General features: G+C 36.1%; 1 protein-coding gene across 1 annotated transcript; it reads right to left on the reverse strand.

Moving 5' to 3' along the window:
- Positions 1 to 6,509: 6,509 nt before the first annotated feature.
- On the reverse strand, positions 6,510 to 13,254 carry LOC133861467 (wax ester synthase/diacylglycerol acyltransferase 4-like). Its single transcript, XM_062297262.1, has 5 exons — positions 13,037 to 13,254; positions 10,022 to 10,594; positions 7,314 to 7,667; positions 6,987 to 7,124; positions 6,510 to 6,790 (listed from the first exon to the last, which is right to left on the reverse strand). Exons 1-5 carry the CDS (start codon positions 13,214 to 13,216, stop codon positions 6,626 to 6,628), a joined length of 1,410 nt encoding a protein of 469 aa, XP_062153246.1. The 5' UTR covers positions 13,217 to 13,254; the 3' UTR covers positions 6,510 to 6,625.
- Positions 13,255 to 20,533: the final 7,279 nt, after the last annotated feature.

Consider the following 20,533-nt stretch of genomic DNA (forward strand, 5'->3'; position numbering starts at 1 on the left):
CTCATTTCTAATTTCTTATTCCTATTATTGTTTTGACAAAGTAACGGCATATAAAATTCTTCAATTATAATGTCTCACATTTCATGTGGGCATTATAACTGCATTCATTATTAAATTGCTAAAATACCCTTAACCATAACAATTACCAAAATGATTATTTTTACTCGGGCATCACAATATATGATTTATACTTCAATCACTCTGCTTTGAAAACCCTATTTTAAAAATAAATTAAATCATTAAAGGATAAGAATCTTATCCAAAATATCTAAAATATCTTTTTAGGATATTTCGTAAAATATCTTAAAATATCTTCTGGATATTTCGTAAAATATCTCAAAAGTTCTTCTGGAATATTTCGTAATACAACACTAAAAATATTATCCTTTTTCTTTCTTAATCTATTTTACTATCCTTAAAGCGTTCTTTCCTTTTGTTGTCTCGTTCTACCACTTATGACATAAAAACCAATTTAAAGGCTTTAGAAACTTACCACGAGCAACCTCAAGAGAGATGAGATCCGGCCAAAGAGTGTGGTGAAGAGGATCCTTGATTCTTTTCTTGTACACATTCGAGAGGTAGAGAGAGAGTTAGAGATATCTATATATGTTCGTGAAGAAGAATAGAGAGTTCTTTTTCTTTTGAACCAAAACTAAAAGAGAAAGAGCAAGAGCTTTTCATGCTACTGCATCCATGGAGAAAGTGATGCAGAGAGGCATGAAAGAACTAGGGAAATCAAGAGAAGAGAAGAGAGAACTTACCAAAGGCTACTGTCCAAGGGAGAAGAAGATGCAATTCTTCTTCTTTGATTTCCTTCTTTTAGATTCAATTATGCACAACAAAGAAAGGAAGAAATCTTTTAATTTGAGGGAAGATCAGAGCTTTAATGTTCCGTTTTCTGTTGCAAAAACAGAATAAGAACACTAAGGGAGAAAGAGAGAACCGAGAGAAAGTTTTGAGAGAATTTCTCCAAGAGAAGAAGATGCAATTTATGAGAGGAGCCATCCTTATATAGAGAAATAAACGGTCCAGATCAATCCATTTTGATCTGATCTAATGGCTTAGAAACCAACTTGAAGGACAAGTTTATGAGTCATCAAGCAATCATCACCTTTTTCAAATATCTCTTATTATATCTTATCTAAGTAAGATGATAGAGTTTGGATGGCTAGGATTGATCACAAACTCACCTAAGGTCAAGAACATGTCCCATAACTCATCAAAAGAAATGATGAGAATTTGATAAAAATCAAGGGACAGCTGATTCGGACGAGATTCTGCATTTCTGCAAAAAGTCGATCGATTGCATTTTTACACTAAAGAATAATCGATCGATCGCATTTCTAGCTCCATCAATTGGTCAATTCTAACCTCGTACGATCAATTCTAAGTTAATATATAATCGCTCGATCAATTTTATAATCGATCGATCGATTTAGACTTAGTTTTATTTCTAATCTGCTTTAACACCCATACACTTATACATATATTTCCAATAAATATTTAATCTCTTAAGTATTTATTCCCAAATGGATGAATATATATATATATATATATATATATATATTATGCCTTAAATCCGATTTTAAGATATTTTATTCAATCTTTTAAAATACGGGGTATTACATACTTGATGGACAGCTTGCATTGCAGGATAGAACTTACTTGCTCGGTCAAATATACCTTCTTCGGGACATTGGTTCTTCTCTTAATTGTGATCAAGTCCTTCAAGAACTTGGCATAAGACGGCACCTGCTGGATGGCATCCAAAAATGGGATATTGATTTGGACTTGCTTGAATACCTCCAGAATGTCCTCAAACTTCCCTCCTTTTTTGGGCGCTAATAATCTCTCAAGGTATGGCGCCTTAGGTACAAAAGACTTAGGAGGATCCTCAACTACGAGAGTGGCTTTAGGCGGCTCCGCTCTACTGTCTTCTTTGCTGCCACTGTCTTCCCTTTGATTCACAGCAGGGTTCTCTTCAAGAAGAACCACTTGATTGTCCACTTGTCTTCCAAACATCAGTATGACAATAGCCTGCACATGCTCCCGCCCTTGCACAACATTTGATGAACTTCCCCCATTAAACTGTATCCTAGGATTGGGAATGGGCAGACTAGGGAGCTTACTGATAAGTTTTGAATTATTCGATTCAAGACCCCTTAATTTACGTTTGTCATACCTAGTTTGTGTTGTATATATAACGTTTTGTTGTAGTTTTGTGTTATGTCTTATTTTCAGGTCTTAATTGAAATCTAGTTCAAAACACTTGAATTAGACCTGAAAATACATCAAGGGCATTTTGGTCATTTCTAGAGTTCAAGGTTGATCCTGAAAAGATGAAAATCGTCTAAGGCAATTCGATCGATCGATCGATTATTTGTACAGTCAATAGTTCGATCGAACGACTTTCAGTTTAACCAACTTCGATCAATCGAGATGCGATCGATCGATTCTCAAAGCATCATAAAATCGATCAATCGAAATTTGATCGATCGACATTATATTAGATCGATCGACTTTGCGTCTTCCAGAAGGTCCAGATATTTCTAAATCTTTGTACGATCCAAATCAAAAGTTGAGTTTTATGGACAGAAATGGACATCGACCAGCTCTGTTTGCGTGGCCCAAATTGATTCTTGATGGTTTCTTTTGTAAATCCAAATTCATATATATATATATATATGGAATTAGGATTTAGGTTTAGTGGATGCATCTTTTGGAGGTTTCGATTTTCTCAGGTGTATCTTAGTTAATTTTAGTGTTTTGTAATTCATTTGATGCACGTTTTCTAGGCCAAGATCTAGAGAGCAACTCTCTTTCATTTCTTTCTTTGTTCTAGCTTAATTTCTTTTCCTTTTCATTTCTTTTGTGTAATCCAAATTTCATAGATCAATATAGTTGTTTTTAGTTCATTTTAATCTTGTTTTCCTTATATTTCATGCTTAGATTAGTTTAATCATGTGTAGCTAAAACCCTTTCTTAGGGTTTTGATCAAATCTCTTCCAAAACCATGAAGTGTTCTTGATGTTCTTAAGATTTTCTTGATATGTGTGATGATTGTGTAAGATTGGAGGATATCAAAACTCATGCTAAAAGGTTTTGTTATCAATATTCCAATCTATTTATTCATGAAAAATGGATTTACTTGTCTATGAGTTTCTTGGATTCTTGAGTAAAACCACGTTCTTGAAATAGAACGATGTCTTTTGCAATGGTTCTAATATATATGTTTACCTATTAGAGTCACCTTATAGGGTATGCTAGGGAACATCGGTCATTTTACACATTTGGTAGTCTAAAACGTTTTTCAATTGTAGTGTAACTTTGATGCAGAATATATCAGTGTGAAACTAGATACCTTATCATTGTGGCCTAATTAGCACTTTCATGTATTGTGTATGCTTATTAGGATGTTTTATAGAGTAGTAAGCTAGGGAGCATTAATCACCCCACACCTTTTATAGTGCAAGCGTTTTTCAATTGTAGACTAATCGTTATGTTGAGTTATTTAATGTGAAACTAGGTGCTTTATCATTGCGTCTTAACGAAAGTGTTTTCATGTCGAGGTCGTCGTAATGGTTGACGCCCATTACTCGCTCATATCATGCATGTTAGGAAGATCTATATAGACTTTAAGCATTTCATTGGTTTAGGATTTGATGCGATCATTACCTTAAGTTTCTTTTAAGTTAGTTTCCATTTTCTTTGTTTTCATCACTTGATTCATTGTAGCTTCAATTCTACAACTTTACTTTTATCTTTATTGTTAAGTTAAGTTAAATATGTTCCCTTGAATATCACATTACTCAAAACAACCCCTTAATCCTTGTGGTTCGATAACCCTTACTATAGTATAATTGATTCGTACTATTGCAAGTGGTAAAACATATAAATTTAAAATCCACGTGGTTGAGGTCACTACCACTTACCCTTCTCTCTCTCATTCATGTGATTTGCCATTTGACCCATCTGAACCTTCATCTTGGCAATTGCTTGGCTTGTGCTCTGCATGAAGGACATGAGAGTGTCTTCTAAAGTTGACTGTGTGGCTGGCACTTGAGTGGGTGCTTGATATGATGGTGCTGGCAGAGTTGAACGACCATAAAACCCAGGGGGGTATTGGCTTTGGGCACAATGAGGGGCTTCTCCCTAGCCCATGGGTTGGTTTTGCTTCCACGAAAAATTTGGGTGGTTCCTCCACCTAGGATAGTAGGACTCGGAGAATGGCCCTTGTGCTTGCTTCCTATAGTCATTGAAAGCGTTCACTTGTTCCATTGGGCACTCGACAAAAGTTGGTGAAGATGGATAGTTTTGTGTTAAGTGCATAGGGCTAGCACAAATGGAACAGCAATCAACATTGAATGTATTAGCCGCATTGATGGATCGTCCTACTGAGAGAGCATCAACCTTTTTAGTGAGGGCATCTATTTTCATCTTTAATTCACCATCCTCTTTAAACTCATAGATGCATCATTTCTTGGGGATTTGGGCAAATTTATCCCGACAACTCGAAAAATCCCACTGCTGCGATTTGTCAGACAACTTATCCAAAGTCTTGTAAGCTTCATCCCCTGTCAAACTCAAGAATGCTCCCCCATTCATTGACTCTTAAAAGTTAAATGACTTCTAATATTAACAAGTGTGTGCAAAAATGTGCAACAAAATATCAAAATGCAGAATTAAAAAAGACAAATATTTTGTTGACGAAGTGGAAATACCGTTAAGAGAAAAACCACTCCGGGGCAGCCAAACCCAAGATATCCACTATTCAGAATATAAAACAAGTTACAAAGCAGTAGCACTCACATAACCTTATGCAGTGGTCGTACCTTGAACTTTGACGTGTATCCCAACAAGAACGCTCCCAACCAAGTCTCCTACTTAAAGGGGCCTTCAATGGAATCTTTTACCTTAGGGCCAACCCCTAAGATAGACTTCAGTTCAGCACAGCAACAACACTTGGCAAAGGCTTTGAGAGAGACTAACTCAGCACAATAACTCTAAAATAGTAAGCACTACGAAATTCAATACCAAATTCTTACAATTCTCAAGCCTAGGGACCTCTATTTATAGGCTACAGGTTCAAATGAGCATCTGGCTTGAAATACCTAGGCGTTGTCCGAACGGTAGACATAAGGCGTCCGAACGGACAACTGTGCGATCGACTTTCCAAATTTTGGAGAAATTCTTTCTTGAATTGAGCTGCGTCTAGACGGTATTGCCCTGTCGTCCGGATGGTCGTACTTTAGCTGCATGCAATTTCCATATCAAGGCTTGGCGCGTCCGGACCATAACATCTGTCGTCCGGACGGTGAATCTGATGCATGCAATTTTCATATATGAAGCTCATGCGTCCGGACCATGAAGACTGTCGTCCGAACGTCTAAATTTTAAATGTGGGACTTGCCTTATGGATGAGCACATTCGGACGGGAATCCACTTCGTTCAAACGGTTGCAGTTATCTTCCTATAACTATATTTTGGAAAGAAATCCCATAGCTGATCGAACACTAGATGGCGCCCGGACGTGCTGCTGAAACGTCTGGACGGATGCAAGCTGGGCAGTTAGAAGCTTCTCGACATAAGGGAGGTCCGGATGGAAAGTTCTCGTCGTCCTGAAGGATGATGCTTAGACAGTTGAGTGTCTAGACGGAATATCACGTCCTCCGGACGGCTGCGAGGGATCCGATTTTAATGACTTGTAGGCTGTGCAGAATCTTCTAGAAGAACTTTGAATACCTGAATCCCTATTAAAAAGTATCATTACATAGAAGTGATTTTGTCCAATAGAATGTAGCCAATCACAAACTAACAAACTCCTCCTTTGGCCATTCTGGGATAAAAATCACTTGACCGATTAAAAATACAAATCCAGTCCAAATCAAAAATTATTCATCCATTTTGTCACAAAAGGACAAAGAGTAAAACAGAGTAAAGATAAAAACCATATAAAAATTACTCCACCTAAATGTCTCAGAAGAACAAGAGTAAATAGATTAGTAAAATCCAAGAGTTATAATGTTTAGTAGATTATTCAAATAAAAGAACAGCCAAATTATCTCAAAATACAATCAAGAGACTGATTTGCTACCTATGAGTCAATCAATATTGATTCAGTCTTGATAAATAATGATGTAGCGTGTAAGATCATTGGTATTGGTACAATCAAAATAAATATATATATATGGCATAATTGTTACGACTTTGGCAAAATTCGACATATACCTGATTTTTTTTTGTTATTATTAAATTGAGATATAAAAATAACTCCTAATCTTAGGTTGTAGTGAAAATCTTTATTTTAAAACCACCACCAACAACAACAACAACAACAAATTGAATTTGTAAACCATTTTCTCATTAATTAGCCAAAGGATCATAGAAACTAGTCACGTATAAGCAATTCAAATCTTATTTCTCAAAACCAAAAGTTAAAAGAAAGAAAAATAAAAAGCCAATAATATAAAAACATTCTTTCAACTAGTTACTAAATATATTCACAATCATAACAGAATTAGAAATATTCATTATGCTTACCAAATAACAATTCAAGAGAAAATTAAACCACTTATGTTTGTGATGATAATTATAAAATAAAAGTACATGATGCAGATCAAAAGCTTCAAATTGAAGTTTTCCGTGGAGGAAGTTCGTCCACAGCTTTGAGCATCATCTCAAAGGCATTTTTCATGCATGACTTGAACTTTTCGGGATCTAGGAATCCCTTTTCTATCCCGGCGGTAACCCTCAGCTCTCCCATGTAATTTACTATTGTTAAGGTAAGATTCTGCAAACCCACAACAAAAAGAAAAGCTTGTTATTTACATTATATTTAACCCTAATACTAATGTCGTTAACCCTTCACAAATCGAAGTTAAGAATTTAAAGTATTTTTTCTTTTATAGTTGTTATTTTGTGTGCTACTGCACAGTTCAATTAATTGTAAATTATAAGGGCACTTATCTAGAGAGTTTTAGCATTACCTGAGGCACACCCACTGTCATATAATATAAGCCTTTAAGTGGATGATTAACAAAAGCCACTTTTTGAACTGGCCCAATCACATTCGAGACCGTCATACTGGAGTTCCTCAGTGTCCCATGTATGTATCTAGCAACCGCCTGCATTATTGGCATGCCCATGTTAAGAAAAATTTCTGATATGGTATTTCAAAAATAACAATCAAATATTATATATATATATATATAAAGTAACTAATGTTAACTTTTAAACTAAGGAAGGTCTTTTTAATAAAAGGAACATAATTGTCTTGAAAAATATCAAGTGATTGATAATATAAAAATATGTACCTCAGGGCCTCTAAGTTCCTTCACAATCTCCAAAAGCCTGCTGGTGAGATAAACACCTAATGAGCTTCTCTTCCTCTTGATTATCTTGTGTGCTTCCCACACAAACTCAAGTGGGTCTGAGGATTTAGGATCCTTAAACTTTGGTATTGAAACATGTAAGAAGGCGAATCGGTTCCCCCATGGGCTCTCGGAGTCAGGTTCAACCATCTCTTTGACTGATTTGTATGCCCTAATCATCCTAGTGTTGAGCAACACTAACGCTGTGGAATTTGCTTTACTTGATCCATGGCTTATCTCTTGCATGCATAGCCGGGTGCCCAAGAAGATTATTCCAGTTATTACATCATTTGTTGTCTGTACACTTAAGAAAATGCAATTCAGTTGAGCTATAATTAAGAAACTAGTAACTCTAATAACCTAAGAACCAAATGAAATAACCTATTGACAAACGTACGTATGCACTCTAAGAATGGATTTTGCTAAATCCAACCAAGTTAAGACAACTATTTGTGAATGATTTTTATATTCTTCTTCAAGTTTCTATTGGAGTACTTGCACAAGCTGAGCAAGGCACCCTGCTCGCTCTACCTTACTTCGAGGATCGAAGATCTCCCTTGGTCCTGAACCGACGAGATATGACTAGCTACCTTACTCCGTGCATGAACTGGCATGACAATCTCCAACAATCTCCAAACACTAAGCATGTATTTTGGCAAATTTCATGTCACTCATATCTCGTAAACATGTGCCTTCTCTTTACTTAGCAATACAAAATTTGTCTACACAAAAACTGGTTAGACCATGCATGTCCAATCTTATTACATAAATATTTTACCCCTTGATTGATCAATGATATTTAAATTATTTGTTTATTATTGAACTGATCTAGACTAAAGTCTAGCTATATTTGAGCTAACCAGCTGCATATATACTATCTACGCATGTCTTGTCTATTTTAAACTTCTACAAGAAGCAACTAGAAATTGAAGCTTTCTTCAGCCAATATATAAGATAAATTGTTGGTCGGGATGCCATAGGTTATAACCGATCGAGCATGACCTGACAAGGAACAATGATTAATTAGGAAAGTATTGAGCCATGCACGCAGAGACGAGGTCAAAAACTCTTATGGGTAGGGCTGACAAAACGGGTACCCGACACAACTCGTGAAGACCCGTGACCCGTTTAAGCTAGACCCAAACATGACCCGTTTGACCCTAACCTAATAATCTAAGCTAAACAATTAATGTAAACATCCACGAACACTCGGTTTTTCATTCTCTGAAGAGTCTGAACTCCATATGGTATTATACATACAGATTACAGGCCATCAAATTAGGAACTAAAACATGATTTACAAGTTATTTCACTCGGATACCCATTTCTCAATTCATTCAATCAACTCACTACAAAAAACATTGTTTTTAGCCACATGGCTACGGTACCCGGTACTATAGCCACATGGCGATTTAGCCATGTGGATAATATACCACATGGCTAAATGACTTGTGTAGGTAATTAGCCACTTGAATTTTTACCAAGTCGCTAATTAGCCACGTGTCTGAGAAGCCAGAAGCAACTCCGATTGCAAGTCAAAAACCAGATTTTCAATGCTCAATTGGTTGGACAGGTCGGCCAAAGGAATGGGGCCTACTAGAGTAGATACAAAATCGGTCACTTATGAGGAGGGGAGAGGTCGTTGATTGCGACGATGCAATGGTAAGAACGAGGAAATTAAGGTACGTATGAACCAGGGAGAAAGGAGAGGACGAAGACGACGATCTCTTCGTTTCAGGTCATTTTCAAATCTCTGCCCTACTCTACTTCCAACATTTTGGAGGTAGAGGCCGGGTGTAAATGGCCTTCGTCGAAAAAGAGGCCAAGGTTTTCCAATTATTTCGACAAAAAAAAAAAAAAAAACCATTTTTGATTTCAACCCCTTCGATGTGCACTAAGAGCCGGTGGTGACATTCAGTAGTCGTGACCAAAATGACAATCCTGGGAAGTCTACACTTAACTGACAGAATAGAGTTGATTATGGTATTTCTGTAACATGTGTAACATAATTCAAACCTAAACAATAAGGATGGTACCTTAAGCAACATGTTACCATCTCTATAAATCCACCAATTAATCCTAACAAACAGGATATTATCTCGACAACAATATGTTTCTTCAAAATTATAAAAACAAGTAATATATATGGATAATATTAAATGACAAGTAGAGTAAATCTTACAAGAATATAATTTCACACGAAATTAGGTAAGAAGAAAACCTAATAAACGAAGCAAAGGGCTTTAATTATCTTATTATGATAAAATAAATCCTGTGATTAGAAGCAAAGCGCTAATAAACATAACAGGTAGAGTAATGCTATTTAGTAGACTGTTATACGACTGCATAGAATTAGGATGACATGGCTACTGATTTTTTTTTTCTTTTTTTTTCTTTTACTAGTGCTTATCAAATAGCTTATTTTTACTCCTACATCATCAAATTGTATGGCATTCGTATAACAGTTAACTAAATAGCATTACTCTAACGGTTAGAAGTTACCAAAATGTTCATAATTGAAGAGATAATAATTGCTTTGTGGTTCCTAGCCTACTAGATTCGGCAAAAGCATAAATGGTAGTAGTGAAAATATATTGAATTCATGAAAATCAAATCATTAGCTAGTTTGTGCTCAGATACGTTGATCTTACCAATCCAAGCTTTTCCTTCATGTGTTTGATACGATCAAGAGAGAATGTCATGGTTGATATTGTGATTGGCCGATACTCCACTCCTTCATCCCCAGACCTTATCGGTGTCTGATCATCTTCAACCAAAGTGCTCTTTAACATGCTCCATCCGAAATCAGATAGAGAGTTAAAGATCAAGGGAAAGATTGGAGGCACTCTTGTCCAAGCACTTCTATTGTCACTTTCTGGTTCTGAGTTTCGGCGTGACGGCAATGTTAGAGGAACAGAAGGATTATCAGCTCTTCGTAAACAAGAAAGAAGTGCACCCATGAGAGAGTAGCCATCACCAAGGGAATGATGAAGCTTGAATATGATATTACTAGTTGCATTGCTTGTTGGATACTTGAATACGTGAAGTTCCCATAGTGGTTTGCTTTGGGGAAAGGGATCCATTGCTATCTTTGACAAGTAGTTGTCCAGATATTCATCGTATGATGTGGGTGACAAGCCGACAGGGAAAATGGGGACGTTAAAATGGTCTTCAACCTTCACTTCAACCCTTTTCCATTGTTTATCACCTTTTCCGTCCGTAACCTGTTTCAGAATTCTCAGCATTAGTGGCACTTCTGAAGGGGTAAATGAAAATTTTATCTTAATTTGCTAGTTGAAAATCTTCACTAAAATAGAGAACAGATAGAAGAAGACAAGATTATATCGTATGACGAGAAAATTAAAGACCGAAATATATCAAAACTTTAAAAATTGTCAATTTAGGGTATCAATCTTTTAAATTTTTTTCAATTTCAACTTTGTTAAATCATGTCAAAATTTTCAAATTACCACTCATTTTTTTTGGATAAAAAAAAAAAAAAGAAATTACTAGGTTTTAGGTGTTGGTTAGAGTTTAATGGAATTTGCAAAAATACTTATACCTGAATCTTTTCAATTTTTTATAATTTTTTTTTAAAAAAATAAACACAAAGGTATTTTGAGAATTTTAATAGGATTTAACATAAAATTATAACGGATGGTTGAAATTGAAAAAAATTAAAAGATGTATACCTTAAATTGACATTTTTTATAGTTTTGGTACACTTTTGCAATAGTGATGAAAGTTTAGAGGTTATAAGTGGAATTTTTCAACAAAAAAAAAAAAAACTAGAAAAAGGGGTAATATCTATATAGAAAGTTTGACTTTTTCCCTCAAATTATCATCTGTTTGAAAAATGTTTAGTTTTATTTTCTTGCACATCTTTTGACCATCTCCGTACAAGAGATGTGCAATAGATGGATAAGTGAATGACACCAAACACATCTCGTCTTTATGTAATATCAAATAAAATATTTAATTTAACAATTGACTTTGTAATTTAGAAGAGTATCATTATAAATGACTTATAAAAAAACACCTTTTATTAAATTGTATTCTTAACTTGTTGTAACAATATTTTGACAAAACAGACTTTTGCAGAAGTAGAAATTAGCTTATTATTTAAAAAAAAATTAAAAAAGAAAAAGAGAAATTATTAGGGTGGCCGTATGGCCACCCTACTTCGATGTCAGAATTTTTTTCTTTAGCAAACAATTGAACCAGTAACCGATTATCTATTTTGTTTTGAAAAACGAAAAAGAGTAACCAAAAAAAAAAAAAAAAAAGGAAAAACAATAAAACTATCGACTCAACAATCAATATAATGGTCTTTAAAATAAAAAATAAAAAATATTATCTTGCTGGCCACAACAAAATCAACATCATAATAAACAGGACTTGACATTTGCTTTTACATAATCCATCACATGTTTACACTAAAAGAATTAGTAAGTTTTATGTTGTCTGTCATTATAAGCGTGGCCTGTCTAGAAGCCTAACAGCCACAATCTAACAACTAAAATAGTAAACTTTAGTTGAAAAATGGGGTATTTTTGGCTACCCCATTAATAATACTAATGGGGTAGCCAAAAAAAATGATAAAAAATTGTGTCATGTCATATTTTGAAAGGTCATTTTATATAATTTTCTTTCGTCAAGGGGTTGGTCCATCGTATAGATGTTATGTTTGAAATTTTGGTAGCTAGCCCACGAGTTTTGGGCTTGGGCTTAAAAAATCCATAAACGCTTTTATTTCAAGAATTATATTGTAAGAGGCTTTTTATATATAATGTTTAATTTTGGAGGACCCAATCGCTATATAGCTTCTTCTTCTTTTTCCCGCAGGGCTAGCTTGAATTTTGGATTAAAAATATATGTACATTTTTTTTTATTATTATTTTTTTATATATTTTTTGGCTAACTATAGAATTTCTTTTGGAAATTTTTGGGGTGCCCAATCATGTAGCTTTTCTCATTTTTGTGGGTGCTTTTGGAAGGGTCATGGCCTCTAATCTCCACGTGACTTTATCACTGTCGGAGTGGCCATGTGGCCACCACAACCAGCCAAGGTTGGCTTTACGGCCTCCCTTCTCCTCCATTTATGGTGGCCGCAAAACCATTCACTCTTTTTTTTTTTTTAAAAATAAATTAAAAAAAAAAAGGGAAATTTATATGACTATATCTATTTAAGTTTTTCAAAATAACTAGGTATGTTACATAGAATTTTTTTTTTTTTTTTTTTTTTTTTTTTTCACACGAGTCTCGTAAAAATACACTCATTACCTTTATAACACATCAAAAAAACTTTTTCAAAAAAAATAACAACACAACACTAACCAACTACATAAATAAACATAGCTAATAAATGACAGTTCAATCAAAGGATACTAAATGCATGTGCAGTAGCATTTATTGTCTTCGATCTATGTCTTGCGTTCAGATCATCCGCCATGATGCCACCTCACCAATATTTCTCGCCCTCATTCTTCAAATAGGGAGGCATGCAAGAGTGAGAGCAACACCACCATCGCCAGCAACTGTCGTTGACAGTTCCCGGCCGCCTCGGAATACTGCAGCCGTGGAAGCAACGCAGAAGCCGTGGTGGTGGATTTGAGACAAATGTATATATAACATAAAAAGGAAAACATAAGAGAGAGAGAGAGCACCATGACGGAGGAGAAGCGTGGATTGATGGTGAGGAAGACATCCTTGAGAAATGATATGATGTGGACGTCGTTTATTGGAACTTCAGATTCCAAAACAGTGATAATAGATACACATAACACAGAGCTGTTCAAGTATTGTCCAGTAGGACTCACTGGCTCCGATCCTTCCATGAACTCCATAGTGATCTTTGGGATTCAAGAATTTCTTGTACTCACTCGGAGTCTCGGACAAGTAAATATTTAAGGGCCACGTAAGTTGTGGCATTCAATAAGTTGTTGCCGGACAAAAGTAGTGGTTGAGTTCTGCACTTACAAATTAAAGTGAGTAATTAATTTCCGACTGTACACGTACAATAACTGGACTGTTACTATTTTTCTAAAAATTAATAAAAAAAAAAATGTTATTTAGTAGACTGTTAAAACTTAAAAGATTGTTATACAACTTGATAGAGTAATGTCACGAAACATCTTTTTTTATTTATTTTTTATTCTCTCAAAGTTGATCTGCCTTTTAAAATTACCATTGGATTAATTTGGGATACATCACTATTGAATTTTGAGCCAATGATAATTTTAAAAACTACATCAACTTTTAGAGACTAAAATGATGGTCCTTATCATTACTCTATCGAGAAAAGGTAATGAATTGAATAAAACATATGGAGGAAAGTTATGAATCATGAGTAATTATATATATGCATAATCTTGTAAATAACTTATTAGCATGATTTCTACATTAAAATAATAAGTGAATTGTCCCTGCAATTATGCAAATTCCAATTTCAACAAAAACCATTTTGATACTAGCATACTAATCAGGAAGGCAACACTTACCAATTTTGCAAAAACATTGAGATTTTCAATTATCAAAATCAAATGTTTATAATATTCTGTAAATTAAGGCTCACTATATGACAAGTTCTGTGATTATTTATTTATTAAGTCACGGACTTATACAATTACTTTTCCTACTTATAAAACATCTCGTTGTTTTGGAGTTTAGCAGGTTATCAAGAAAATAAATTAAACTGATTCATAAGGGGCTCAGAGATTAGTTGGAAGTTGAAGATTTGGCTTATTTAGTGTAAAAAAAAAAAATTTAAAAAAATAAAAAATAAAATAAAATAAAATATTTAAAAAACTACAAAAAATATTCATAATTTTTTGGGCTAATTACCTTTTTTCCCCTATGAACTACCAGCCTCCGTTAATATACCCCTACGAACTCACACTCTCACTACCTGAGAGTATCGAACAACTATTTACTTACAAAAACCCTCATTCTGTCAATCAACTTGATTAAAAAACTTGAAATGACTCAAATACCCAAATTTTATAATCAAAATTTACATATAATACCCTCAAAATTAAACAAATAAAATAATAAAAGAAAAAGAAAGCGGGTGGCTGCCACCTTTAGGAGAGGGGGATGGCTGGGCGCCAACCCCTGCTTGCATCTAGGGTGGCTCATGGGCCCCCTCAGAGCAAGCTCAGGATGGCCGCGCGGCCACCCTATAGGCTAGGGGTGGCCTTTGAGTGACCCCAGAAGTGGCTAGCTTGGGCCACCACTGGAGTGGCTCACGGCCACTTCTAAACCTGGGGATGGCTACGTGCCACCCCAGATTGTGCCACCCTCGGCTTGCATCTGGGGTGGCTCATGGGCCGCTCTAAATCAAGCTTAGGGTGGCCACGCGGCCACCTCATAGGCTGGAGGTGGCATTCAAGCCACCCCTAAAGGTGACTCTGGCCACCTTTGGGGTGGCTTGCGACCACCTCCAAACCTGAGGGTGGCAGCGTCACCCCTGACTCACATCTAGAGTGGCTCGCAAGCGAGCCACCCTCTTTCTTTCTTTTTTTCTTTTTTTTTTCAAGAACAGGAGAGGGAAAAAAAAATAGGACAAAGATTGAAATTTAAGATCTCTTTGTTTCTAGCCATCTCTGACTCTTCTGCCCTATTCTACCATTTCAGATGCAGAGGCAGGGCGAAGATGGCCTTCATCCGAAAAGCGTCCAAGGTTTCCAATAATTCCGACTCTAGCATATGCAGAATGCAAAATAAAACCCCATTTCTAATTCAGATGTTGATCTTACCAATCCAAGCTTGTCCTTTATGTGTTTGATACGATCAAGAGAGAATGTCATTGTCGATATTGTTATTGGCCGATATTCCACTCCATCCCCAGACCTTATCGGTGTCCTATCATCTTCAACCAAAGTGCTCTATAACATGCTCCATCCAAAATCGGATAGAGGGAAAGATCAAAGGAAAGATTTGAGGCACTCTTGTCCAAGCACTTCTATTGTCACTTTCTGGTTCTGAGTTTGGTCGTGACGGCAATGTTAGGGGAGCAGAAGGATCATCATATCTTTGTAGACAAGAAAGAAGTGCACCCATATATGATAGAGTAGCCATCACCAAGGAAATGATGAAGCTTGAATATGATATTACCAGCTACATTACTTGTTGGATACTTGAATATGTGAAGTTCCCATAGTGGTTTGCTATGGGGAAAATGTGTAAAAGTCTATGGGCCCATTGACACTCTCAAAAGACGCTTTAGAGATGAGGAGTATCTATGGCTTATAAAGTCCCCAAGTAATTTATCTCTTGGTGATATGGGACACTTTGACACGCCCCCTCACGTGTGGTAACTTTGGTCAAACACGCGTTCAATATCGAGAGGAAAAGACCCATCATCGTTCAAGGAACCCGCTCTGATACCATGTAAAAGTCCATTGAGTCTTACTCTTCCACAAAAGGCACCTTAAGGGAAGTGGTTTGCTCAAGGCTTATAAAACCCACGACCTAGGTATACCTAGGCAATGTGAAACTCTTAACAAAATGATCCATTGGTAATTTGCTATCTTTGACAGGTATTGGTCAAGATATTCATCGTATGATGTGGGTGACAAGCTGCGATAGGAAAAATGGGGACGTACGTTAAAATGGTCTTCAACCTTCCCTTCAACCCTTTTCCATTGTTTACACTAAAAATAAAAAATTGAAATTTAATGTCATTTAAGTAATGTCATTTTTCGACCAAAAAACAACACTATTCATTTAACGCCTTCGAATAGTGTCACTTTGAAAACGACACTAAACATAGGGACAAGATTCCAGATTAGCTTCGTTTATTGTTTAAACGGCACTAATTCACTAATTCGTTTACTGAGTCATAGGCTGGTTCTGGTTCCATGAGAAATTAGGGTGGTTTCGCCACCCTGGATTGTAGGTCTTGGAAAAGGGTCCATTGGCTTACTTCCTATAGTCGTTGAAAGCGTTCACTTGCTCCATTGGTGACTCGACAAAAGCTGGCAAAGATGGGCAAGTCTGTGCTAAGTGCATGGGACTAGCACAAATGGAACAACAATCAGCGTGGAATGGGTTGGCAGCACTAATGGATTTGCTTACGACTAGAGCTTCGACCTTCTTTGTGAGAGCATCTATCTTCATCTTCAACTCAACATCTTCTTTCACCTCATAGATGCCTCCCTTCTTTTGGATGCGAGCAGCTTGAAAAATCCCACTGCTGGGAATTGTCGAACAACTGATCTAAGGTCCTATACGCCTCCTCTCCCGTCAAACTCATAAATGCGCCTCCATTCATTGACTCGATCATGCTACGGTTCGATTGAGTCAATCCTTGGTAGAAGAATTGCACGAGTCTCCACTTCTCGTATCCATGTGGAGGGCACTTAATCAACATATCTTGAAATCTCTCCCAACTCTCAGAAAATTTCTCATCTTCTTCTTGAGTAAATGAGCTTATTTCCTTCCTACACTCATTGACTTTGGACATGGGGAAGAATTTGTTGTTGAACTTGTTCAGCAAGTTCTCCCAAGAAGTGATGGAACCAGGCATGTTTGAATCCAACCATGCCTTGGCTCTATCATGGAGTGAGAAAGGGAATAGCCTAAGATGCACAGACTATTTAGAAAAATTTTCACATGGCTATAAGGATTTTCGAGGTCCAAGCCATGGAATGCGGGTAGGAGTTGGATGACATGGGGCTTAAGGTCAAAGTGAGTGGCATTGGTTGGGGGTAACACTATACATGAAGGAGAATTTGTTGCAACGGGTGCAAACAAATCCCTAAGTGTCCTAGTATGATCAACGTTTTCTCCCCGATTCCTCTCATTCTCACCCGCATGCATGTTATCTCCCATCTCAACAGAATTTCTAAGCTTTCTCCTAAGAGTTTTTTCAATCTCGGGATCTAAAGATGTCAAGTCTAGATTCAAAGATCTTCTACCAAGCATACACCAACGTACAAACAATTATTTAACCAAAAAGACAAACAAAATAAATAAAGAGAAGAAATTTCAAGTGGGGGACAAAATTTTCCAAGGTACAATCTAGGTTAGTTCCCAGGTAGGTGAGGGAGGTCACACCGGACATACTTAAATCCCAAGACCTTTCCTTGCCAGAATTCACCTTGACATTGCCCTTAGATAGCTAAGTAGACCCACACTAGCAAAAAAATTTTTTTTTTTTTTTTTTTTTTTTAAGATCAAAAGAAAAATAGCACAAACAAATTAAGAAAAATAAAGACTAACACAAATGCATATAATGACACAAAGGTAGCAACAAGGGCGAAAATTAATATGAAGCATAAAACTACATAAAAATTTTAATTAAACTAAAAGAAATCAAACAAACAGTAAAATTATGTAAAATAGAAACAAAATATGAACAAAATAGACTAGAGAAATACTTACCTGATTTCGAGCTGCTGCTGTGTGTAGAAAAATAGATCGATCGAAGTTAAGTTTGATCGATCTACTTTCGATCGATCGATTTATGAATCGATCATAAATCGATCGATCGACTTTACAGGGCACTCAGAAAGTTGCAGCAGCTGCAGAAACAATTCCGAGAGAAACAAAAGAGAAACTTAGAACATAAAACAGAAGCTAAACAACAAAAAAATGAAATAAAAATCTATCTAACTAGTAGAAAAACAAAATCAATCAAACAAAAACCAATTTTTGAACCGATTTCCCCGGTATCGGTGCCAAAAACTTGTTGTGAGTTTAAAAGAGTACTCGCAAGTGCACGAATCATTTGCAATATAGTGTGTGCAAGCGAGGTCGAATCCACAGGAAATTGTCAAAAGTTAGTGTTTTGCTTAATCAACCTTATTCTAACCTAGTTCCAAGAGTTTGAGGGGTAAACATGCACCAAAAATGCTAAGTTAAAGAGGAAGAAATGAAATATGTAAAAATGGACTAAGGCTAGGGAATTCACCAAACCAAATCCAACAACTCACACTCTTGGTTTTCACTTGAACACCCAAAGAACATTAAGCTGAGGGTGTCATTCAAGTTTCTCAACCATAAACCTTAGAACCATTAAATGAATCCAACTCAAAGATAAATCACAAAGAGTACCCATTTGAAATCAAATCATTCGTTGTATCCATTCAAAAAATAAATCACAATGGATATCGTCTTTCAAACCGATAAAACAATGTATCCATCGGTTGTCCTATTTCTACCACCAACCACATTCATTCCAAAAGATAAAGCATTAAATGAATGGAACTTGAACAACATAATGATATAACATTAAATGTGCAAGTAGTACTATAAGAGTGTGAATGTCATCAATGGAGAGGTTTCATCCTTAACCTTAGTTGAGAGTTCTAGCCTCCCATGACTAAGAACACCACAAAAACTTAAAGAATAAACATGAAAATAGAAGAAAAGCTTTACAAAGACAAATGTCTAAAGAAAAGAGCTACTGAAATTTTGCCATTCCTCTCTTATTGACCTATAAAACACAAAAACACAAAAACTAACAAAAACATCAGAAAATAGCAAGGCTAAAGGTCTAACTAATGTAAATTAAGGGTCCAAATATACAATATTTGGTACTCATCAGAAGACCTAGAAGATATAGTTAAGCCTAATCCCATCAAGCAAATTTGAATTTCATTAAGTGAAGTTATAATTGAATTTCTCAATTCCAGATTGAGTATGTTTCCGCATTTTAATCATAACTTTTGGCCCAAGTATCGAATTGCAGTGAAATTAGAAGCATTGAAAAGCTAAAACAAAAAAGAAACAAATATTTATGAAATAGGTTTTCTCTAATTCGGATGTTTACTATGCCAAAATCTCCCTGCAATATAGGACAAAAAATCTGGCCAAATGTGTGTGCAAAAATGTGCAACAAAATATCAAAATGCGGAATTAAAAAAGACAAATATTTTGTTGATGAAATGGAAATTCGATTAAGAGAAAAACCACTCAGAGGCAGCCAAACCCAGGATATCTACTATTCAGAAGATAAGACAAGTTACAAAGCAGTAGCACTCACATAACCTTATGTAGTGGTCGTACCTTGAACTTTGACGTATATCCCAACAAGAACGCCTCACAACCAAGTCTCCTACTTAAAGAGGTCTTCAATGGAATCCTTTACCTTAGGGCCAACCCCTAAGATAGACTTCAATTCAGCACAGCAACAGCACTTGTCAAAGGCTTTGAGAGAGACTAACTCAGCACAATAACTCTAGAATATAACTCTCTAAGCACTACGAAATTCAATACCAAATTCTTACGATTCTCAAGCCTAGGGACCTCTATTTATAGGCTACAGGTTCAAATGAGCGTCTGGCTTGAAATACCTAGGCATTGTTCGAACGGTAGACATAAGGCGTCCGAACGAACAACTGTGCGATCGACTTTCCAAATTTTGCAGAAATTCTTTCTTGAATTGAGCCGCGTCCAGACGGTATTACCCTGTCGTCCGGATGGTCGCACTTTAGCTGCACGCAATTTTCATATCAAGGCTTGGCGCGTCCGGATCATAACATCTGTCGTCCAGACGGTGAATCTGATGCACGCAATTTCCATATATGAAGCTCGCGCGTCCGGACCATGAAGACTGTCGTCCGAACGTCTAAATTTTGAATGCGGGAGTTGCCTTATGGATGAGCGCGTCTGGACGGGAATCCACATCGTTCAAACGGTTGCAGTTGTCTTCCTATAACTATGTTTTGGAAAGAAATCCCATAGCTGACCGAACACTAGATGGCGCCCGGACGTGCTGCTAAAACGTCTGGACGGATACAAGCTGGGCAATTAGAAGCTTCTCGACATAGGGGAGATCCGGACGGAAAGTTCTCGTCGTCCTGACGGATGATGTTTGGACAGTTGAGTGTCTAGACGGAATATCACATCCTCCGGACGACTGCGAGGGATCCGATTTTATTTTTTTACTCATCCAAATATAATTTCAAAATCTCTTTCTTTTTCTTTTTCTTTTTTTCTTTTTTTTTTTTTTTTTTTTTTTCAGTATTCACAATTTTAAAAACAATAATAATAAAAAAAAAAAATCACACACCCATACTAGCTCTCTTTTTAAATTGTATTTACAATTATAAAAAGAGTACGCGTTGATTATATGCAAGAGGAGTTGAATAATGAATTTTGAAAATTAGCAAAAATCTGGATTTTCTTTGTTTTCCAAGCTAATTTTTTAGCATGTT

This window comes from Alnus glutinosa, chromosome 2, assembly GCF_958979055.1.
Source record: "Alnus glutinosa chromosome 2, dhAlnGlut1.1, whole genome shotgun sequence".
In the NCBI taxonomy this organism is placed as follows: Eukaryota; Viridiplantae; Streptophyta; class Magnoliopsida; order Fagales; family Betulaceae; genus Alnus; species Alnus glutinosa.

Excerpts from the sequence above, each read along its gene's own strand:
- LOC133861467 (XM_062297262.1), bottom strand. The coding sequence starts at position 13,216 with ATGGAGTTCATGGAAGGATCGGAGCCAGTGAGTCCTACTGGACAATAC. Across the intron at positions 7,125-7,313 it reads AGGAACTTAGAGGCCCTGAG|GCGGTTGCTAGATACATACA; the intron begins GTACATATTTTT and ends CCAATAATGCAG. Across the intron at positions 6,791-6,986 it reads TGACAGTGGGTGTGCCTCAG|AATCTTACCTTAACAATAGT; the intron begins GTAATGCTAAAA and ends GTGGGTTTGCAG.